The following is a 24,408-nucleotide window of genomic DNA, read 5'->3' on the forward strand; positions in this document are numbered from 1 at the left end:
GGGTCCTGTGAGCTGCTAGAGAAGGCAATCTCAGTGTGATTAGCAACTGGATAAATGGCTAGCAGGAGAGAACTTATAAAACTAAATTAAGATTGCTGAATATTAATATGATAAAACAAGCTCTAATTTTAAATTTACATTTAGGGGCTTTTTTTGTTTGCTTTTTTTCATTTAGGCATAGAATCATTTCTTATGTATTCTGTTCATGAGGGAATCAGGGGAATACCTCTGGAACCAGCTGACAAAATGGATGCTTTAATGCCAATATCAGGGACTTCATTTGCCGTGGGAATAGATTTCCATGCAGGTAAATAAACTTATTCATAATTTATTTATCAAAAATTCATTTGATTTGTTAAACATGACTGAAATACCATCTTTCAAAGTGCCATGGTAGTGGAAATGGGAAATAACAAAGTCAAATATAGATGACTTTTAAGCCTTTCACAAATCATTTTAAACATGTTCAGATGTCAAAAAATCAAATATATAGTTTCCCTAAACCATAATATTAGAGTGACTACTGTGTTAACCTTTTATAAGCATCCAGTACAGCAGGTGGTCTTTTCATTTTCCCTCTGCTTTTACAAGCTTCATCATTGCTCCAATCTAGAATGCTATGGTTATGAAATAAGCCAACAGTATGAGAGTAAGGGTTTTTTAGAAAAAAATGAAACTTACATGAAAAAGACAATCTTATTCTAAAATATATTCAATTAACCATTAGCTATGCTAATCCGAGCACTGGTGCACATAATCTGAAACAGTAGAAAATACAAATATACTGTCTTTTCTCTTTGGCTTTTGAATCTATTATCAAATTTGGGGCAAGTTTAGCTTTCTAATTACATTTCACCACTACAAAAATAATTGACATTTCCCTACTAAACACCATCAAGGAAATGGAGGGAAGTCATCCTGCTAATGTCAATGTATTATGGAAAACTCACATGTGGATAGAGTTGAATGCAGTAGACATTAAAATTATAGGGGAGGGAAAAATGTAAATTTATTTTTCACTTTAGTGGCTAAATGCTCATATGGCTTAAAAGATTGAACATCTATAATTCTCTAAAAAGATATTCTTATCATTCTCCACTTGAGAGTTTATACTTAGAGAAATGAATCTCTCCTCAAAGTTTTCATCTTCACTAATACATACATTTCCTGAGTTAATGATGAAGTGTTGGAATATGTGAATGTGCATACCAGGTGTTTTTGTACTTGCAAAGTCTTATTTTTATCTAGTGTCACCAAAACAAACAGCTTTTTTTGTTTATCATCTATAAAACTCTGTAAATATTAGCAGGTGGGCTTCTAGTAAGATTTTTTTATTCGATGAAACACGTTTTGTTAAATCATATGTTAATGAGACTCTTGGCTACAACTTAATGAGTTGCTAGAAATCTTCATACACTTTTCTGGGTAATTTATTTCATGAATTGAACTGAAACCAATCAAACCTTTAGAAGCATGAGGAGCTAGACCCTGGTTAAATTTAGAGAAATATTTGCCCCCATTTGGCTTATTTTCATTATGAGGAAAACAAAATAAAAACAAAGGCAAAAAATAATTTTATTTGGATGATATATTAGTTTTGGCCAAATTTCACTGGTAACCCATCACTTGTGTTATTTTACTCAAAAGAGAATACTTGAACAAATCTGAAAAAGTTGCCTACATTTAGTTTTTCCATTTCCTTCATTGCTCACTCTTTACCTCCTTGAAGTCTAGCTTCTCACACTGCCATTGTGGGAGAAGTTTTCTTAAAAGTCTCCAGTGATTTAATAATAATCACAAAATCCAATGATGTTTTGTCAAGTTCTATCATCCTTGACTTTTCTTTGCTGTTATTTTCTGGATGTTCTCTCCCCTTCCAGTTATGACATATACTATATTCTTGTAGCTATCCTTTTGCCTCTAATTTCTTCATATCCTTAATAGAATGGGGTTGAAAACATTCCATCCCATTTTATCCATCATACCTTAACTAGGTGAGAATATGTCTCAGTCATTCATTCATAGGCCTTAGACAAAGTACTTAGTGTTCCTTTGAATAGAATGAGATCTTACAAGAATTATATTCTGATAGGCCAAGGAAACTTGACCAGACTCAAGAGATCATGTACAAAATATCAAATAAGATGAGAAGGAAATGAATTTCATAAATTAGAGCAAGTGCGTATTTCCAGAAAATCACTGAGTTGTGACATCCTCAGGGAGAGGAAAAACTTAAGTTTCAGCCTTAGCTAGGTAACAAGCATGCAACCCCACCACCCCCTATCTCTTTCATCTAGTGGAACCTTTAATGAGTGCATAGAATTCTGGTTCTGCCATCTTTCTTTTGGTGCCCTAATTGGATTTATGGCAGTGTATCATGCTTTACAGCTTTATAGTCTGTTAGTAATACCTCTTTTCAAAAGCTACTAAAATCTAGCTGACTAATAGATTCTCAATTGATATTCTTCTTGGGAAATACATTACTGGCAGTTCAAAGTCTATGGTATTAGAGGCTCACCATTAAAGAATCACCCCTCTGAAATATTTTTAACCCTGAAGGGAAGAAAGAGCCAAACTGTGGGTCCTGCCTCGTCAGTAGGAGAGTTAGGATAAGGATCCTCAAAGTTTCTATGGCCTACTTTCTCATGCAATACAGAATTGTAATTAGTTTCACCTTCAAAGTGTGTACCATATGATCTGTTAGCACTTGACTTTTTCAACCTCACTGAATACTACTTGCCACCTTGTACTCTAATCTCTCAACAGACTGGGTCACTGGCTATCATTTGTACGTAACTTAAGTTGTTTGCTATGCTTGTAATGTGATCCTCTTCTCATTGTCTCCTCTACCTCCCTACTCAGATATTCTTTTATTCCTATCTTTGCCTTAAATTCCAAATTAAATATTATCTTTTCTAAAAGCACAGCAGATAGAGAACAGACTAAGTACCTGGGTTCAAGTCCTTCACTGTCACTTTCTAGCTTTGACTTGGAGCAAGTCACTGAACCGTTCAGTGCCTTGTTCAGCCTTCCCAAGATTATGAATTGTTGAATTGTTACCAGTCTGCATTGTTACCATCTTCATTCTGAATGAACATGTATGCAAAAGTATAGATACATTTTAAAAAAACTGTGAAATGTGACCTTTAAAATAAATAACCAGTGGTTTTAGTTTTTTTTTTTTAATTTATTCATTCATTTGCTTTTTTTTACTTTACTCCATTACTGATCATTTTTTCTATCTGGTACAACATACTGTACTCTTTTCAAGTCTCTGTAATTACTTTAGAAGATTTAGATGAATTTTTATAAGGTAGAAAAAACAAGATAAGTTATTTTGTTAAAGTGGTTTGACCCTACAATTATTAAACTACTTACTCTTTGAAAGTAAACTGCTTACCCATGTGAGTTAATTACCTGATTCTATATAGTTCCCTAAAAATGTATAATTTACCAAAAGGTATCATGAAAGGCATATTAATTCATTTCAGCTTAGAGAAAAAATGACTTTCAGGGAATATTCATTCTCCTGTTAACTATGAGGCAAAATGAGTATTGGTGAAATAGAAAAAAAATTGTATTCATGTCACACCTATCCTAGAAGAGACTCCTAATATTTATAAAATGATTATTAATCCACACATCTCTGTGAGAAAGTTAGATAGTAATAATTATTCACCTCTATTATAGATAATGTAATTAAATACAGAGATGCTCAATAGCATATATTTTGCATACTGTTCCCATACTATTCTTTTATTTTTTTTTCATTTTCTCACTTTCAATTTTTAAATTTTTTTAAAAAACTAATTATTTTTATTTGGAAAAATATATAACTTTTCCTGGAATGCAAGTCACTTAACCTCTCTAAGTTTTGGTTTCCTTCTACATCTATAAAATGAGGTTAGACAAAATGTCTTTTAAAAGCTTTTTTTTCCATTGGGAATCAAGGAGATTTCCATCAATTGGGGAATGAATGAACAAGTTGGGGTATATAAGTAAGAAATGATGAGCAGGTGGGCTTCAGGAAAACCTGGGAAGACTTACATGAACTGATACAAAGTTAAATGAGCAGAACCAGAAAAACATTGTACACAGTAGCAGCAATATTGTGTGATGATCCACTATCAATAACTTAGGTTTTCTAAGCAATACAATAATCCAAAACAATTCTAAAGGACTCATGGTAGAAAATGCTATCCACATCCACAGGGGGAAAAAAACTGATGTAGTCTGAATGCAAATCAAAACATACTATTTTACTTTATTTTTTTCATGTTTTTTTTTTCCTGTTAGTCTGTTTCTTCTTTCATAACATGACTAAAATAGAAATATGTTTTACATGATTACACATTTGTGACCTATGTCAAATTACTTACTACTTTAGAGAGAGGGAGAAACAGGGAGGGGGAAAGAAAAATTGGAACTCAAAATTTAAAAAAAATTAATGTTAAAAATTGTCTTTACATGTAATTGAAAAAAAAAACAAATACTATTTATATGAAAAGTTTTTTTAAAATTAAAATCTATTATCCAATTATTCTATTTAATGTTTTCTTAAAAATAAAGAAATATAACATAAGGATGTTATAGTTGTGTAAGTAAACATTGAAGGATGTCACAGAAGGCTTATATTGTCATAAAGAATTAACTGTAAACTTATTTTAATTTTGAAGAGAGTCTGTATGTTCAGTTAGTTATCAAGGAATGGATATTAAAGACAATTATATACAAGTATATACAGTCATTTGAAACAAAGTAATGAGAAGTGGGTGTGGGGGATATTGAAAGAAGAATTTCAAATTGAAATTTGAAAGTACACTGTAAAAGTTAACATAGACCTTTATAATTTTAAATTTACTTTGGATTTGGACAAGACACTTTTTTTTAACCTTCTGTGAAGAAATTAATAATGTCAACAAGGTTGGTGTGCATATTTACTAACAAGCTGTTTTTATATAATTGGGAGTATAATTTGTATTTAAACAATTATAAATGATTCTGAAGTATGTCCCAATACATCATGAGGCCCATTTGTTTATAATAGATTTTATACTTGAGAATAATAACACTGAATTTCTTTAAAATATTTTATAATTTCAAGTAGTCTTCATCCCTACCTCAACCTCAAATAATATAGTGCTAGCTTTATTTTGAAGTGCATTGGGATGGAAACTATAATGTATTGAAGGGTCAAGGACTTTGAAAGTTCTTTCCTTCCCCCCTCCCATAATCACCATATTGTCCATCATAATTCTCTGTAATGGTAGGTGTAGAGTAATACATTCTAGCCCCTTGAAAGCAGGAAGCAACACAGTAAAGAAACCTATTGTTTTCAAGGAAAATAAATGAAATAAATTTACAAAGTAAATCTGTTGAAGAGTAAATAGCACCCTAAAATGTTCTGAAGAAGTAAAGTGAGAATTCAACAACATATAATATCTACTCAATGTACACAATAATATGACAAGAAAAACATAATAGAAAATAAAAACTGAAAAGGGACTTTGAGATCGTGTTGTTAAGCAGTGTATATATTAGTTCTTTTTTATCAAGGCTTTCCTTTGTTTATGATCTCATCTACTTTTCTGTCTGACCCTTTATTGAGATATCAAAATAAATCTCCTAAAAATATTAAAGAAAAAAAAGAAATAGGAATATAGTTTAATGTTAATTTAAGCTATGTAGCTGGATTTACACATTAAATGACAGATAGGGACTTGATTGAACTCTTTTTTCTAGGCTTTGCAAAATGTGTTTCATTAGATTGAGGGAGAACTGAGCTATTAAGGCTAAGGGATAGAATATCTATAAACTATTCAAGACAGTAATAAGGAAGAAAGCAACCCTCGGTTTTCTATAATCTTTACATCAAACCCCTCCCCCCATTTTTGCCTGTACACCTCACTGCTAGCTCTATTTTTTTTTATAATGAACCTGAAATTTCATTTGTCTAAGGAATTTACTATGAGTAAATTCTCTATTAATGAAGATCAGTATCTTCTCTGCTAAATGATTTGCAAAGAGAAACATTGCAGGCATAAGTCAGAGGCAGAATATCAACCCAGGTGTTTCTCCCAGACTGACTCTTTATCCACCATGCCATGCTACCACTTTCCAGTTCTGTAAAGGAATTAAGACCAAGAAAAAGCAGAAAGCAGCTTGCCTCTTTGCTCATATTTTTCCATTTCACTTAGAGTCATGAAATGCGTTTCCCTATTGTCCTGCAGTATCATGAGCACCCAAGAATAAAGATGAGAAAATGGGAAACTACAGTTACTCTTTTCTTAATGAAAATGATTTTGAGTCATAGAAAAGAGGCACATGTAAATTACAAGTGACTTAATTTACAGAAAAGCTTTCATTTCCAAATTTTGTACCATGGAAAAGATGTTGTTTCAAAGCTTCCATTTTATAAGGGTTATTTCATTTGACTCTCACCAGGTTTTGTCCTTATGAATTAAAGCTTTTCATAGAGAAAGTATGTCACTACTTGAAACAATTCTAGTTACTGTCCTCCTAAGAAGGAAAACCCTGTGGCTAGATTTAAAAATCTTCAAAGGTTGCTTATCACTGGAAAACCCCTATCCAACTGAAAAAATGGAGCTTTGAAAATCCTGCACCTGCTAGGTGGTCTCCCTTCTGAAGAATGAATATTGTATTTGATGCTTTAATACATATGTTTTTAGCAGAGGAAGAAGTCTACAAAATAGACACTCTTTTGGATACATTCTTATTCTAATACTCACAGGTTAAGAAATATTTTGTTTTTAGTTATTAAATATTTGTGAATTGTTTTTTCAATAATCAAATAACACCTTCAGGATGGAAATTCAATAGAACTTAATCTGTTCTTCAGTTTAAGATATGACTATACATATACAAATTTTCAAGACTTCTCCTGATTTCCCTCATTACCTGTCCTCTCTCCCTTAACACCTTTTTTGACCCATCTTTTGATAATTCTATTGCTTCTGAGTATTTCTGTATACTCTGAAAAGAAAGATTATGAAATAAATATCAATATTTTCAATCCCTTCTACAGAAAAATGACAATGAACACAATGAAAGTGCTCACTGAATTTTTGGATGAGCAGGTGCTAAAACAAAATCTCAGGATGCAACATTTGCCCTTTGTCTCTGTTAAAGTTTCTTATTAAAAAAAAAACGCAATAACAAGAGAGAAATGTAATTAGTAAAACAAAATTTTTCTTAGGTTATTATGACTGCCATTACTGGTGTGAATTTAAATGTCCTTCTTTAAACAATCACAAACATATCACTGTGCTTGTAAACGTAATATGTCCTTGAGGGAAGGTAGCTTCATCAGTAAACTTAGTAATTTAAGACTATATTAATTCAGAACTAATGGAAATAAATAGGAGTCAGTGTTGCAGAATTGTTTTAAGAAATACAGTTTATTTCAGATACATAACAACATATATACTGTATTACAGAGTTGGGAGGAGTCAATTATAAGTAAATACAAATATGTATTTCTTAGAATATAGACACTATGGTTTTAAGTGGACTAAAAACCCTAATCAAAAGAGTATATGCATAATTAATTTGCTTAGTAAAAGTTGTATGTATATACATAGATAATATATAGTTTATGTATAGATTATATATGTAAATATATATGAACACACATATGTGTATATACATACATACACACACATATATACATATATACATATATATATATATATACTTAGATAGATAGATAGATAGATAGATAGATAGATAGATAGATAGATAGACAGATATACTTATATATCGTACCTGAGTCAGATTAACTATGTACTATGGAGTTGTGAGATTTTCAAATGACCTATGTAATACCAGGTACCTTTATTCAAAGAAAATACTATTGCTCAGTAACATTATCTTCTTTATCATAGTGTACCAGAAAGGTTCAAAGAAATGTTTTTAATCTCTCACAATTTTTACTGGCAGCAAACACTAACCCAGTAAAGTTTGAAGTTTGACCTGGGTTCTTCTTAATCCAGTGCTTTAAACTTATGATAAGTGTTTTTCCAGTTTATTGCCTTAGTTCTTTTTAAAATAGACTTTCAGTGTCGAGTTCATGTCATTTAAATTAAACAGTGGCCCTCCAAAATTAGAAAAATGAATGCTTAAAAAAAACTGAAAAAAAAATGCAAGATAAGCATATGTCATAAACATGAATTGTAGAAGGGTAATCTAGTTTCATTTTTTTTTTTATTTTCTTAGTTGGTCTTTGCCTTTTTCAGTCCTTATGCTAATTATACAGGACCCTCAAGCTGGGCTTCCTAGCTTGGGCTTCCTCTGATCATCTGCCCCAAAATGAAGCACCCTATTCAGTCTTTTCTTACTTGGGCAGTGCCCATATCCAGAATACCTCTATTTCCTTGATTACTTTATCAAAACTAAATGGTTTTACAATGAGTTATTTCAAGGCCATAATCTGACAAACCAATCCATATTAAGGTATTAACATCTAACAAGGGCCAATACCTTCAAGATCTTCTACTTTTGTTCTGAGTACAAACCCCAAGGAATAAACCTCTGATTAATTCATTGAAGGGGAAAAGGTGGGCAAGGTGATCTTTCAGTACTTTAAATCTTAGAATAGGTAAAAATTGGTTCTTGTTCATAGCCTGCATTTCAGCCTTCAACATTCAGTTCAATTCCACAAACATTTACTGAGGGTTAAAGTGATATACTAGGCCTTGGGAAGATAGAAACTTTAGATAAGACACCAAGTACTGCTCTTATGGAATTTATAGTCTAGTGGGAGATATGATAAAGATACTAATAGGCAGAGTTGACTAATGCTCAATTAACTAGTTGGCATGGCTAAGTTTTTTTCTAGCTTTCTTCTTTACTTAAAGTATGATGGAAAGTCTATTTTTTTAAAAGAGTATGTTTAACTTTGGAAAAGCTTTTCTGAGGAAGTAAGGAATGTATTGGTTCTTTTGTCTTTTTGATGCCTTTTTTGAAAAGAAAAATATGACAGCTTCTGAGATAATTGGCTATTAGTTTTTAATCAAGTAAGTAATTGTCTAGTTAATAGAAACAAATTAATTTATTTTTTTGGAGCAGTTCAAAAGTAACAAGTCTTTAATTCTAGCTAATCCTTCATTCTAATTCTCTCCAGTGAGCCAGGGCAAGAAGTCTTGTTGAGTTCTTTACTAGGGGATTTGGATGAGAGAAGGGAGGCAGCAATTTCTCCCTATCTCTGTCTCCCTGTCTCCCTGTCTCTCAGCATTATATACAGAGTGACTATACCTCTATGGGTGACCATTTTGTGTAGCTGTCACATGGAACATAATGAATAAATTGAAGAAAGGAAGATAGGGAATAAACACAACAGGGGAGGGAAGGGAAGGAAAGAAAAAAAGGGAAGGAATGAAAATGGAAGGGAAAGGAAAAGAATGGAAGAGGAAGAAAGGGAAAAAGTAAAGGAAAAATTGATAGTTTCAGCTGATTTGAGCTTCTCTAAAATAAGGAGACATTCCTCTATAGCTAGAAGAAGAAGATGGTTCTCAAGTGGAGAAAAGAAGAGATCTATATATGTACTAGTTAATTCTTTGCCAAAATGTTTTTTGATAACTGTTAGAAAAAGCAATGTTTGATATATTTCTTAAGGTTTTTTTCCCTCTTTTAATATCAGTTAATAGTTTAATGCTGATTCAGTCCTTAACTATTGCTATAAATTCCAATTCCAGGAAGAGAGTTAATTGACTTTGCCTAGCTTGTTTCTTCAGTAGGTGAACTTAGGAAATTATTATTTGGCTCACTCACCAGACTTTACCTGAAACATCTTAAAAGGTTAGTTTTAAGTCACTAATGAGCTCTCTTTTCTTAGTTAGTGGATATAAGTCACTGAAAAAAATTTATCTGAATGAATACACAAAATGTTGAAGAGGAATGGGACCTTAGAGCTCATCATCTAATCTAGCTACTTCATCTTAGAAAAGAGGGATCTCAAGATGAGGAATCATCAGAGAGATGAAACAACTTATTCATCCAGCTGTGAAAAGAATAAGTGTTTGAACTTTACCCCCAAGTTCTCACCATTATGATGTCTCATAGCAATACATTTAGGGTCTGAGAAGGAATCCTTAAATTCCTTTTTTACCTAGAGTAACTATAAAATTTTATTAATATAATAAAATCATGTATATAGAACTAGAAGGGACCTTAGAGGTCATCCAGACCAACTGTATTGTGTTGTGTTAGAAAAAGGGAAATGAGGTTCAGAAGCTATAAAGGAACTTGCCGAAGTTCACATGGCTAGCCAATAATAGAGAGAACTTGAATCCAGGTCCTCTGACTCCAAATCCGGTTTTATTTCAACTATACCAGTTTATAGATTCACTAATTAAAGAAAAAGATGATATAGTTTAGCATTAATAGTAGGGAGCCTGACAACTATCACCAATTCCTCATGGGTCCTTCTATTACTTAAAAAATACGTATGAAAATTGTGCCTTGGAGAAAGCTTTTGTAGTAGGATAAAATATTATTAGCAGCAATAAACTTGCATTATATTAAGTACAGTTACAGAATTTGAGATTGTTTAGTCTGGAGAATGCTAAGGGAGATATGTTTACTTTTTTATAAGAAGGATGCCAATCAGTTGTTTTTCATTCCACGGAGGACTAAACAATGAAATAGACTTCAATTACACATAAATATGAACTTGAATGGCAGATATTCAAAAATTTAAAACAAAACAAATGAAAACCCAAAACAGAATGGAAAAGAGATGGATTTCTAAGACAGGTTATAGACTTTCTTTGGTTGATGATTTTTAAGGAGAGAGTAAGCAATTATCTCTCCTGAATTACCTAGACATTTATTTGTCTGAAAGCAGGAATTGAGACAAATTATTTTTCCCAACTCTATGTCCCAATCTACTACAACTAATAATACTGGTACTACTTCTTTGAACATAAACATTGATAGCCTTTATGATACTATTTTAAGACATTCGTTTTAAAGTCTTACCTCAATTTAATGCTATTTGAATCAGTCAAAGCCTATAGATTCCTGGATCTATATGCAGAAAATAGATTGGGTGGTAGATGCAATTATTCCCTGGAAATCTTGTAAACTACTTACTATTAAACCATAGTTAGCAGTAAGGGGAGAGACTAGCCTTCAAATTGGTCATTCTTTAGAAAAGAACCATGATTCCAACCCCACAAAGGTATCTAGAAAGAATTGAAAATGATAATTTCAAAAACTGAAAAATATATTTTAATTGAAAGGCAGTTCATCATTTCTCAGTATGAAAGAAAACATATGGTCCTAAAAAATCAGAATGGGAGTTTTTGGTCAGAATGACAAAGTATATTCTCAAAATTTTGTGTTGAAAAAAACATTTGAAAATGTAGTATCATATAAGTGTCAGCACTAAGAATGAGGGAATTTCTTCTTTTAAAAATTTTCTATCTTAACTTTGTTGTAAAAGAAAATACAGATAAAAATTAAACAAGAAAAATAAAGATATTAAAAAATAAAAGCATCTTCTGTCTGCATTCAGAGTTATTAGTTCTCTTTATAGAGGTGGATAGCATTTTTTCATAATGGGTCCTTTAATATTATCTTGGATCATTGTCTTGATCAGAATAGCTAAGTCTTACACAAGTGTTCATTCTTATAATATTATTACTGTACACAATGTTCTCCAGGTTCTCTTCACTTCTCTTTGTATCAATTCATACATCTTCCCAGTTTTTTTCTGAAATCATCCTATTCATATTTTCTTATAGCAAAATACCATTCCATCACAATTATATATCATAACTTGTTCAGCCATTCCCCAATTGATGACTATCCATTGATTGCCAATTCTTTGCCACAACAAAAAAGAGCTGCTAAAATATTTTTTGGTACAAATAATTCTTTATCCCTTTCCTTTGAACTCTTTGGGATACAGACCTAATGGTAGTATTGCTGGGCCAAAGAGTCTACTCAATTTTACAGCTCTTTGGGTGTAGTTCCAAATTGTTCTCCAGAAACAATTACTAGTTTAGAACTCCACCAACAGAACATTAGTGTCCCAAATGTTATTTTCCTTTTTTTGTCATGTTAGTCAATCTGATAAGTGTGAAGTGGTATCTCAAAGTTGTTTTAATTTGTATTTCCCTCATCAGTAGTGACAGAACATTTTTTCAAATGATTATTGGTAGTTTTTATTTCTTCTTCTGAAAACTGCTTGTTTATTTATAAATCTCAATCATTTATCAACAGGGAAATGCCTCTTATTTTTTTTAGAAATTTGTCTGAGTTCCCTATACATCTGAGAAATGAAACCTTTATCAGAGAAACTTGCTGTAAAAATTTCCCTAGTTTTCTACTTTCTTTCTAATTTTGGCTGCATTAGTTTTGTTTGTGCAAAAGCTTTTTAATTTCATGTAATCAAAATTATCTGTTTCACTTCCTGTGATCTTCTCTATTTCTTGTTTAGTCATAAAATCTAACCATATCCATAGTTCTTACAGGTACATTTCCCTATAGTCCTCTAAGTAATTATAACATCCTTTATGTTAAATTATTCATCTATATTTACCTTATCTTGGTATGTTATGTGAGATGTTGGCCTATACCCAGTTTCTGCCAAACTACTTTCCATTTTTCCCAACAATTTTTGTCAAATGTTGAGTCCTTACCCATCAAAAACTAAAATACTGTGGCCATTTACAACATTATACTGTATACCTAATCTATTCCACTGATCCACCACTCTTTTTCTTGGACAGTATAAGATTGTTTTTATGGTTAGTGTTTTGTAATAGAGTTTGAAATGTGGTACTGCTAAGTCATTTTCACATTTTTTTCTTTGATGCTCTTGATATTCTTGACCTTTTATTCTTCCAGAAGAACTTTGTTATTACTATTTTTTTTTCTAACTCTAGAAAATAATTCTTTTCTGGTGTGATTGGCATGGCACTGAATAAGTAAATTAACTTGGGCAGAATTGTAATTTTTACTCTATTGGCTGGACCTATTCATAAGCAATTAATATTTTTCAGGTTTTTAGATATGTCTTTATTTGTATGAAAGGTGTTTTGTAATTGTGTTCATATAATTCCTGGGTTTTTCTTGGCAGGTAGACTCCCAAGTATCTTATATTGTCTTCAGTGATTTTAAGTGGATTTCTGTTTCAGTATATTTCTGCTGGGTTTTCTTGGTAGAATATAGAAATGTTGGTAATTTGTGTGGGTTTGTTTTATGTCCTGAAATTTTGCTGAAGTTGTTATTTCAACTAATGCTTTAGTTGATTCTTTAGAATTTTTTAAGTATACAATCATATCATCTGAAAAAAGTGATAGTTTTATTTTTGCATCGCCTATTTTTATCTATTTAATTTCCTTTTTTATCTTATTGCTATAGTATATTTCTGGTACAAAACTGAATGATAGTGAAGATAATGGACATCCTTGCTTTACTCTGAACTTATTAGGAAGGCTTCAAGTTAATCTTTATTACAAATATTATTTGCTCTTAGTTTTAGATAGATACTAATCATCATTTTAAGAAAGGCTACATTTATTCCTATGTTTTATAGTGTTTTTCATAGAAATGAGTATTTTATTTTTGTCAAAGGTTTTTTCTGCATCTATTAATATAATCATATCATTTTTGTTGTTTTCATCATAGATATGGTCAATTATACTGATAGTTTTCCTAATATTGAACCAGCCCTCCATTCATGGTATAAATCCCATATGGTCATAATATTTAATCTTTCTGATATATTGCTATAATCTCCTTGCTAGTATTTTATTTAAAAATTTTGTGTCAATATTCATTAAGGAAATTGGTCTACAGATTTCTTTCTCTGTTTTTGGTCTCCCTGGTTTAGGTATCAAAGCTGTATCTGTGTCATAAGAGGAATTCAGTAGAATGTCTTCTTTACCTATTTTTTCAACTAGTTTATATATTCCTGGGATTATTCATGCCTTAAATGTTTTGTAGGATTCACTTGTCAATCCATCTGATCCTGGGGATTTTTTTCTTAAGGAACTCATTGATGGCTTGTTCAAATTCTTTTTCTAAGATAGGTTTATTTAAGTGTTCTATTTCCTATTCACCAAATCTAGGCAGTTTATATTTCTTTTTATAAATATTAATCTATTTCACTTAGATTATCAGTTTTACTGGCACATAATTGGGCAAAATAATTCTAAGTAATTGTTTTATTTACATCTTTATTGTGGGGTACATTCACACATTTCACATGAATAATTTTGTTTTTTTCTGTATTTTTTATCAAATTAACCAAGTGTTTATCAACTATTATTTTTTTTTCACAAAACTGACTCCTAGTTTTATATATTAGTTCTTTTTTTAGCTTTGAGTTTTATTAATCTCTCTTTTAATTTTCAGGATTTCTATTTTGATGTTTAATTGGAGGGTTTTAATTTGTTCTTATACTTTTTTCAGTTTCATTTCCAATTTATTTATTTGCTCTTTCTCTCTTTTATTCATATACAAATTTAGAAAGATAAATTTTCCCCTAAGTAGGTCTTTGGCTGTATCCACAAATTTTGGAATGTTGTCTCATTGTTAATATTATCTTTAATGAAATTATTGTTTCTATGATTTGTTCTTTGACAATCATTCTTTAGGATTATTTTTTTAGTTTCCTATTAATTTTTAATGTATGCTTCCAGAGCCCTTTATTAAAGGTAATTTTTATTGCATTATGGCCTTAAAATGATGCATTAACCTCTAAATCACTATTGATTAGAGAAATTCAAGTTAAAATAACTCAGAAGTACTGCTTCACACCTATCAGAATGGTTAATGTGACAAAAAAGGAAAATTTTGGATATTGGAGGGGATGTGGGAAAACTGGGACACTTATGCAGTGTTGGTAGAATGGTTAACTGATCCAACCATTCTGGAATGCAATTTGTAACTATACCCAAAGGACTATCAAACCGAGCATACGCTTTGATCCAGCAATACCACTGCTAGGTTTATATCTCTAAGAGATTTTAAAAAGAGAAAAGGACCTACTTATATAAAAATATTTATAGCAGCTCTTTTTATGGTGGCTAAGAATTGGAAATTGAGGGGATACTCATCAGTTGGGGAATGGCTGAACAAGTTGTGGTATATATTGCGGTGGAATATTATTATGATATAAAAAATAACAAGCAGGCAGATTTCAGGAAAAAAACAAACAGACAAACCTGAAAAGACTTACATGAACTGATGCAATGTGAAGTGAGCAGAACCAGGAAAACATTGTACATAGTAATAGCAGTATTATGTGATGAAGAACTGTGTACAACTTAGCTGTTCTCGGTAATACAATAATCTAAAACAATCCCAAAGGACTCATGGTGAATCAAACTATTTACCTCCAGAGAAAGAACCAATTGTCTGAATACAGACTGAAGCATACCATTTTTCATTTTTCTCCACTGTAAAAACTCTTCTTTGTGCACCTCTTTTATGAAAGATAATTTTACATTCTTCTCTCTTCCCATTCTTTATTTTTTAACATCATCTCAACATAAATGACTTACTTTGACATTTTCTCTCTATGTAGAATCCTTTTAAATGCCCTAATAATGATAAAGTTCTTAGATGTTACATATATCATCTTCCCATATAAAATAGTATAGAGTTTAATTTTATCAAGTCCCTTATTAAGTCTCTTTCCTCTTTACTTTTCTATGATTCTCTTGTGTCTTATATTTGAAAGTAAAATTTTCTATTCATCTCTGGTCTTCTCATCAGAAATGATTGAAAGTCCTTTATTTCATTAGATATCCTTTTTTTTCCCTTGAAGGATTATACTCAGCTTTGCCAGGTAGGTTATTCTTGGTTGTAATCCCAGTTCTTTTTCATTATGCAATATCATATTTCAAGGCTTCCACTCCTTTAATGCGGGAACTGCTAAATCTTGTATAATTCTGATTGTTTCTCTGTATTATTTGAATGTTTTTCTGGCAACCTGAAGTATTTTTTTCTTTGACCTGGGAGCTCTGGAAGTTGTATATAATATTCCTGGGAATTTTCATTTTGGGAATTTTTTTAGGTGGTAATCAGTAAATTCTTTCAATTTCTATTTTACCCTCTAGTTCTAGGATATCAAGACTGTTTTACTTGAGGATTTCTGGAAATACTGTGTTTAGGTGCTTTTTTATCACAGTTTTCAGATAGTCCAATAATTCTTAAATTTTCCTCCTCAATCTATTTTTTAGGTCAGTTGTTTTTCCAGGGACATAAGATATTTCACAAATTTGGTCTATTTTTCATTACTCTGATTTTTTCATTACTGATTTTTTTTGTTTTGATTTTATTATTTCTTTTTTTTTTACAGAATTCAACATTTTATTTTTAATTTTTTTTGGTAATTTATTCTTTCTTTTTAATTTTTTTTGTTAATTTATTTATTTTTAGTTTTTAACATTCACTTACATAAGATTTTGAGTTCCACATTTTCTCCCCATCTCATCCCTCTCCCTACCCCAAGATGGCTTGCATTCTGAATACCCCTTCCCCTAATTTGCCCTATCTCTCCCCCTTTCTCTTATCCCCTTTCCCTTCCATTTTCCTTTAGGGCAGGACAAATTTCTATATCTCATTGCCTGTATATCTATTTCCCAGTTGCATGTGAAAACAATTTTTGACATTTGTTTTTAAATTAACTTCAGGTTCCAAATTGTCTCCCTTCCTCCTTCCCCACCCACCATCATTGAGAAGGCAAGCAACTTGATACAGGTTATACATGTGTAGTCATGCAAAACACTTCCATAGTAGTCATGTCGTGAAAAACTAAGTATATTTCCCTTCATCCTATCCTGCCCCCCATTTATTCTATCCTCTCTTTTGACCCTATCCCTCTTCAGAAGTGTTGGCTTCTGATTACCCCCTCTTCCAATTTGCCCTCTCCTATATCATCCACCCACTCTCTTATCACCTCCCCCCCCTATTTTCCTGTAGGGTAAGATAGATTTCCATACTTAAGAGAGTGTGTATGTTATTCCCTCCTTAAGCCAAATCCAATGAGAATAAGATTCAGTCATTCCCTCTCATCTTCCCCCGCTTCCCCTCCACTGTAAAAGCCTTTTCTTGTCTGTTTTATGTGAGATAATTTACTCCCTTCTACCTCTCCTTTTCTCCATCTTCTAGCATAACCCTCTCTCACCTCTTAATTTTATTCTCCAGACATCACCCCTTCCTCTTCAACTCACCCCATGCCCTCTATCTATCTATCTATCTATCTATCTATCTATCTATCTATCTATCTATCTATCCATATAATTTTTTTCTCCTCCAAATACCCTAATACTGACAAGGGTCTCATGAGTTACAAATATCATCTTTACATTCAGGAATATAAATAGTTCAACCTTAATATGTCCCTTATGATTTCTCTTTCCTGTTTACCTCTTCATGCTTTTCTTGAGTCTTATATTTGAAAGTTGAATTTTCTATTCAGCTCTGGTCTTTTCATCAAAACTGCTTTAAAGTCCTCTATTTCACTGAATGTCAATTTTCCCCCCTGAAGGATTGTACTCAGTTTGGCTGGGTAGGTGATTCTTGGTTGTAATCCTATCTCCTTTGCCCTCCAGAATATCATTTTCCAAGTACTCGGGTCCCTTAATGTAGAAGCTGCTAAATCTTGTGTTATGCTGATTGTGTTTGCACAATATTTGAATTGTTTTTTTCTGGCTACGTGTGATATTTTCTCATTGACCTGGGAATTCTGGAATTTGGCTGCAATATTCCTAGGAGTTTTCCTTTGGGGATATCTTTTATGAGGTGATTGCTGGATTCTTTCAATTTCTATTTTACCCTACGGTTCTAGTATATCAGGGCAGTTTTCCTTGGTAATTTCTTGAAAGATGATATCCAGGCTCTTTTTTTGATCATGGCTTTCAGGGAATCCAATAATTTTTAAATTATCTCTCCTAGATCTATTTTCCAGATCAGTTGTTTTTCCAATGAGATATTTCACATTGTTTGCTATTTTTTTCATTCTTTTGGTTTGGTTTTATAATGTCTTGATTTCTCATAAAGTCACTAGCTTCCATTTGCTCCATTCTAATTTTTAACAAAATTTTTCCTTCAGTGGACTTTTGGACTCCTTTTCCATTTGGCCAGTTCTGCTTTTAAAGGCATTCTTCTCCTCACTGGCTTTTTGTACCTCTTTTGCCATTTGGGTTAGGCTATTTTTTTAGGGTGTTATTTTCTTCAATTTTTTTTTTTGGTCTCCTTTAGCAACCTGTTGACTCCTTTTTCATGATTTTCTTGCATCACTTTCATTTCTCTTCCTAGTTTTTCCTCTACTTCTCTTACTTGCTTCTCAAAATCCTTTGAGCTCTTCCATGGCCTGGGACCAATTCATATTTCTCTTGGAGGCTCTGGATTGTAAGAACTTTGACTTTGTTGTCTTCCTCTGGTTGTATGTTTTGATCTTCTTTGTCACCAAAGAAAGATTCTATGGTCTGACTTTTTGTGAGATTTACTCATGATCCCAGCCAATTAATTGAATTATAAACTCTTTGTTAAGGTAAGGATCTGCTTCCAGTGTGGAAAATGTACTGTTCCAAGCTTCAGGGGTTTTGTGCAGCTGTTTTCAGAGATACTTCTAGGGACCTGTAAATTTTCAGTTCTTCCAAGGTGCTATGATCAAGGGCAAGTTGTTTACTCCTTTCCTGGCCTGTTCTCTGGTCTATGAGTGACCACTAGGACTCTTTTCTGCCTTGGAACTGTGAGGAGGATTTCTTCTCCACCACCACTACAAGTTCCACCACACTAGCATTTCTCCTCACCCCAGGACTGTCACCCAGAACTGTGACCCAGATCCAAGCATGGGCAAAGCAAGAGAATCCTGCACCAGCAGAAAGATCCCTGAAAACCCCATCTGATCAGCCACTAGCTTCCCCCTCTGTCTGTGGGCTGAGAGCTCTGGAAGTAGCTGCCACCCTAGGGCTGCTCTGGGACTGGGGCTGGAACTGAGCTTGTCTGTCACTGCAGTCAGACAGACTTTCCTACTGATCTTCTAAGTAGTCTTTGGCATTTGTGAGTTGAGAAGTCTGGAAACCAGCACAGTTGCCCATGATTCAGTCCCCTGAGGCCTGTTCCAGGTTTGCTGAGACCTAGTCTTTGCCTGCACACCCATGCTGAACTGTGCTCCTCTGACAGTCTGGTGCAATACACCTTTCCAATTAACCGTCTAATTTGTCTTGGGCTGAAAATTTGTTTCGCTCTGTCTTTTTGTAGGTTTTGCTGCTCTAGAATTTGTTTAGAGCCATTTTTTTTTCAGGTATTTGGAGGGGTTTTGGAGAGAGTTCAAACAAGTCACTGCTTTTACTCCACCATCTTATCTCCCCTTGATTTTATTGTTTCTTGATGTCTCATTGTTGCTTAGTTATAATTTTTAAAGAAATATTTTCTTCAGTGAGCTTTTGTACCTCTTTTTCCATTTAGCCAGTTCTGTTTTTTAGGGTATTATTTTCTTCAGTTGTTTTGTGCCTCTTTTCTAAGCTTTTCAGTGTCTTTTCATAACTATTTGTTTTCATTTATTTACCTAAGCTTTCCGCTACCACTTTTATTTGGTTTTGTAAATAATTTTTAGCTCTTCCAGGAATTCTTGTTGGGTTTCTGTCCAATTTACATTTTTTTCATTGAGGTTTTACTTATGGCTGTTTTGACTTCATTTTCTTCATCTGAGTTTGTGTCTTGTTCTTCCCTGCAACCAGCTTATTATGGTCAATTTTTTTCTTTCTTTCATTCTTCCTTCATTTCTTTCTTCCTCCCTCCCTTCCTTCTTTCCTTTCTTCCTTTCCTTCCTCTCTCTCTCTATTTCTCTTTCTCTCTCTCCCTCTTTCTCTCTCTCTCACTCTCTCTCTCATTTTTTGCTTATTTTCTAGCCTAGTTATTGATTTTGATCTTTATGTTAAAGTTGTTCTCTATTCCCATTGTGGAGTCAGTGAGGGGCACTGTCTCAGGCTTCAGGCTTTTTCCACTACTGTTTTCAGTGCCAGTTCTGGGGTATTGGAAGTTTTCAGTTCTTCCAAGATATTGCAATCTGGAGAGAGGTGTTATCACTTTTCTCCTGGTCTGCACTTTGATCCTTACTTAGCAAGAAAAGGGGCCCTGATCCCTGCAGACCAAAATCAATATTAGTGCTCAGGGCTTCCACTCCCTCTTGACTGAAAGTGTTCCTGCCCACCATTGAACTATAAATTGGGTATAGGGAATAGAGTCACCAAATAGTGCCTGATCCCGTGTATAGGGCTAGCACAGGGAATCCCTGCAATCTCTTTCTAACCAGTTGCCAGGTCCCTTTATCATCTCTGGTTTGAGAACTCCTGAAGTTGCTTCTTCTGTCATCAGCACTGGTGTTTCATGCACATGGCCTTTGGATCAGCCTCCAACCCTGAATCATAGATCTCTTTTTTAGAACTCCTAAGTTGTCTTTGAATAGAAGAATGTCTCTCTGATTTTTTTTTTTGTGTTGCCACTACAGAATTTGATTTGAGGTATTATTTTAAAGCTGTTTGGAACAGGATATTAGAAGAGTTCAGCTGAATGCTTTCTCTACTCTGCTATCTTTTCTTTGCCCCCAAAGTCCTAGGGAATTTACTTTCCATTGCCATCTCCACAAAGTCATATTAATTAGAAAATCCCTGTCTAATAATTAATTGTATTATTTATAACTTATAATAAACATGTGGCAAAATGTCACTAAAAGCTGTGTTTCTAGGTACTTTTATATATACATACATACACACATACATACATACACACATACATATATGTATGTATATATATACATAATCTTAACATTATATATGATTTTTTATTCTTAAAATCCTACGTCAAAGATCTGGAAACTTTATATCTCAAAAATATTATTATACCTGTAAGAAAAAAAAAACATTAGATTTGCTGGTAATTTTATTTGTGGTAATTTAAATGTGATTGTAGCTTCTAAGATTCAACATTTTTTAGAATATTCATATGTGCTCTGTATTCTTGTTAATTTCATATGTATTACCTTAAATGGTCTGAGAAAGTGGAAGTAGACCTTACTTTGGGCATATTCATTTAGCGCAAGTTTGAATTTATACATTTGATAGAAGATGATGGTAATCACATTTGCATACCTAATATCTTATAATGTGTATTTGAAACATCCCAGTACCATTTTTGTTCCCCAAAGTGTTGGCCAAGTGGAAAAATATAGACTCTTGCTGGTTCATTAGATTAATAATCCTTTACTGATACTGGGGCTAAATACATACTTAAAGTTTTTTTTAAGTATATTATTAAAGTATAAATGATTAACCATATAAATTGTCAGAGTTCTTTCTGCAACATTGCCCCACATCCTGTCTACTGAGTTGTGCTAAGTAGAAGATGCAAAGGTAGAATGAGTGGGGATACTCAAAATTTAAGTCTCAGTGGAAAAAAGCAAATCATTATCTACATCATGGTCTTTTTTAAAAAAAATTTATGCACTATTTTTCAAGCCTTTAAGCCAGTGTCCATTTTCATAGTAGCTGCAAACCAGTTATGGAATTAACTTGCCAATGACCTACCCTAAACTGATCTGAATAGAACTTAGCATTTATGGGAGTACGGCAAAATTTCAGTTTCTTCTAGAAGTTACTCATGGAATCATAGAATGTTGAATTAAGAGAGACCTTGAAGGTCATCTAAAATAATATTCTTATTTTACATGTGGCAAAAGAGACATATAATATTGATTTGGTGAAATGAGCATACTACCTTGGTCCCCAATGACTTTTCCAGATCCCTGACACTTACCAGCTTTTCTTTTTTTTTGAAGTTGATGCCATCTGATTATTCTACCTTTTCTTGATTCTTATTGTTGGCAATGATTGATCTGCCACCATTCTCAGGTGCTTTTATATCTATAGGGATTACATATGTAAAACCCTGGCCTCAGAGTTTTTTTAATTCCTCAAATAGTGTGAGTTAGGTCATAGCCTGATACATACCAAAAGTATACAAATGTTTGGTTTTATCTTTACTTGAAATTATTACACCTCCAAAATCCTGAACCATGAAATTCCACATTTTGATTGATCCCTTACTCCAAAGAAACATATTTTTCACCTTCTTCCTGAACGTTTTTTCTCTTGACACTTCCCTGCTCTCTCACTGAATTACCTTCTCCAGGAATCACTTGTTTCCCTACTCAACTACTCAACTGTTTTTTTTTTATTTAAATGCCTCATCCTTTAATTCCTTGTCCCAAACAACTTTAAATCCCCTGCAAACAACTTTAAAATAATTCCTCAAATCAAATTTTGGAGTGGCAGAATCAACAAAATATTTAGATGAGACATTTTTCCAACCTAATACAACTTGGATGTTTGACAGGAGAGGTCTGTGATATCGGGGTGGAGACTGGTCCAAAGTAGGGCACACGCAGCAGCAACACCAACTATAGAAGGCCTTGGAGGTGGCTGGGAAGCAGCTGCTTCAGGACTTCTTAGTCCAGAGATGACAAATGCATCATACAACTGGTCAGAAATAGATTATATAGGACCCTTGGCTGGTGATGGATGCAGCTGATGCTGATTGAAAACTCTGTTGCCCATACTTGAATATAAAAAGACACAGTGGTGGAAGGGAAGACCAAGACACAAACTCAGAAGCATACAATAATGTGGGAGAAAAAAAAAACTATGAGCAAAGCCTCAAAAATGCTAATTGGACACAAACTCAACAAGAATTCTTAGAGGAGTTAAAGAAAGAGATAAGAGTGGTAGAAGAAAAATGGGGAAAGAAATGAGAAGGATATAAAAAAAATATGTAAAGAGAATTAGTGGCATGGTAAAAGAGGCACAAAAAAAGTACTGAAGAAAATAACACCTTAAAAAACAGAATTGGTCTAATAGTTAATGGACACAAAAATTCACTGAACTCCTTAAAAAGCAGAATTGGCAAAATGAGAAAGTAGGTATAAAAGCTCACTAAGGAAAATAATTCTTAAAAAAAAAAAAGAATTGGACAAGTGAAAGCTAATGACTCCATAAGACAATAAAACAGTCAAAAGTATAAAAAAAATACTAGAAAATGTGTAATATCTCATTGGGAAAACAATTGACCTGGAAAATAGATCAAGGAAAGAAAAATTTTTAAAGAATTTTTATGTAATTTTTCTTAATTATATGAAAAATAATTTTAATATTCATTTTTTATATTTTTTGAGTTCCATATTCCCTCCTTCTCTCTACTCATTGAGAAGGCAAACAAGTTGATATTCACTATACATGTACAGTTATACAAAGATCCATGTTACTAAGAGAAGACAGGTCAAAAAGAAAGAAAGAAAGACAAGAAAAATAATGTTTAAAAAAGTATGCTTTGATCTGCATTGAGATTCCATCAGTTCTGTCTCTGGAGGTGGATAGTATTATTCATCAAAACAAAGAGAGATAATTTAAGAATTATTGGACTACCTTAAAGCCATAATCAAGAAAAGAACCTATACATGATTTTTCAAGAAATTATCAAGGAAAGAAACCCTGATATCTAAGATACAAAGAATAAAATAACAACTGAAAGAATGCATAGATGATCTTCTGGAAGTTCCCAAAATGAAAACTCCCAAGAATTTTTTAGTCTAATTCTAGGGCTCTCACATCCAAGAGAAAATATTGCAAGCACAGAGAAACAATTCAAATATCATGGACCCACTGTCAGGATTGAAAAAGATTTAGCTGCTACCACATAAAAGGAACAGAGGGTTTGGAATATGATATTTTAGAAGGCAAAGCAGATAGGATTACAACCAAGAATAACCTACCCAATAAATTTAAGTATAATCCTTCATAGGAAAAAATGAATATTTAACAAAATAGAGGACTTTCAGGCAATCCTGATGGAAAGACTAGAACTGAATAGAAAATTTGACATCCAAACACAAGACTCAAGAAAAACATAAATAGGTAAAAATGAAGGAGAAGTCATGAGGAAATCAATAAGGTTAAACTGCTTACATTCCTATATGGGAAGATGATACATGTAACTTCCAAGATCTTCATCATTATTAAGGCAGTTAGAAGAATTCTAGCTAGATAGAGGCCATAGGTGTGAGATGATTATATTGAGAAAGTCTCAAAAAATAAAATAAAGTGGTGAGAAAGAGAGATGTGTTGGGAGAAGGGGGAAGGAAGATGAAGAACTGAAAAATTATCTCTTATAAAAGAGGTGAACAAGGAAGAGCTATTACAGTGGAGGGGAAATAATATGGGGTGGCCAATGATTAAAACTCATTCTAATTGGAATTGGTTCAAAGAGGGAAATACACACACACACACACACACACACACACACACACATACACACACACATTCACTTGGTATAGAAATCTATCTTACCCAAGAGAGAAATAGGAGCAAAAGG

General features: G+C 32.8%; 1 protein-coding gene across 1 annotated transcript in view; it reads left to right on the top strand.

The window, feature by feature from the left end:
• The window catches only part of LRP1B (LDL receptor related protein 1B), a 2,189,733-nt gene that overhangs the window by 1,538,977 nt on the left and 626,348 nt on the right, over nt 1–24,408 (top strand). Inside the window, exon 35 of the mRNA XM_027835590.1 lies at nt 176–307. Coding sequence (XP_027691391.1) covers nt 176–307 — 132 coding nt within the window. The remainder of the gene's footprint in view (nt 1–175; nt 308–24,408) is intronic.

Source organism: Vombatus ursinus, unplaced genomic scaffold (genome assembly GCF_900497805.2).
Source record: "Vombatus ursinus unplaced genomic scaffold, bare-nosed wombat genome assembly UNPS02014816.1, whole genome shotgun sequence".
Taxonomy (NCBI): domain Eukaryota; kingdom Metazoa; phylum Chordata; class Mammalia; order Diprotodontia; family Vombatidae; genus Vombatus; species Vombatus ursinus.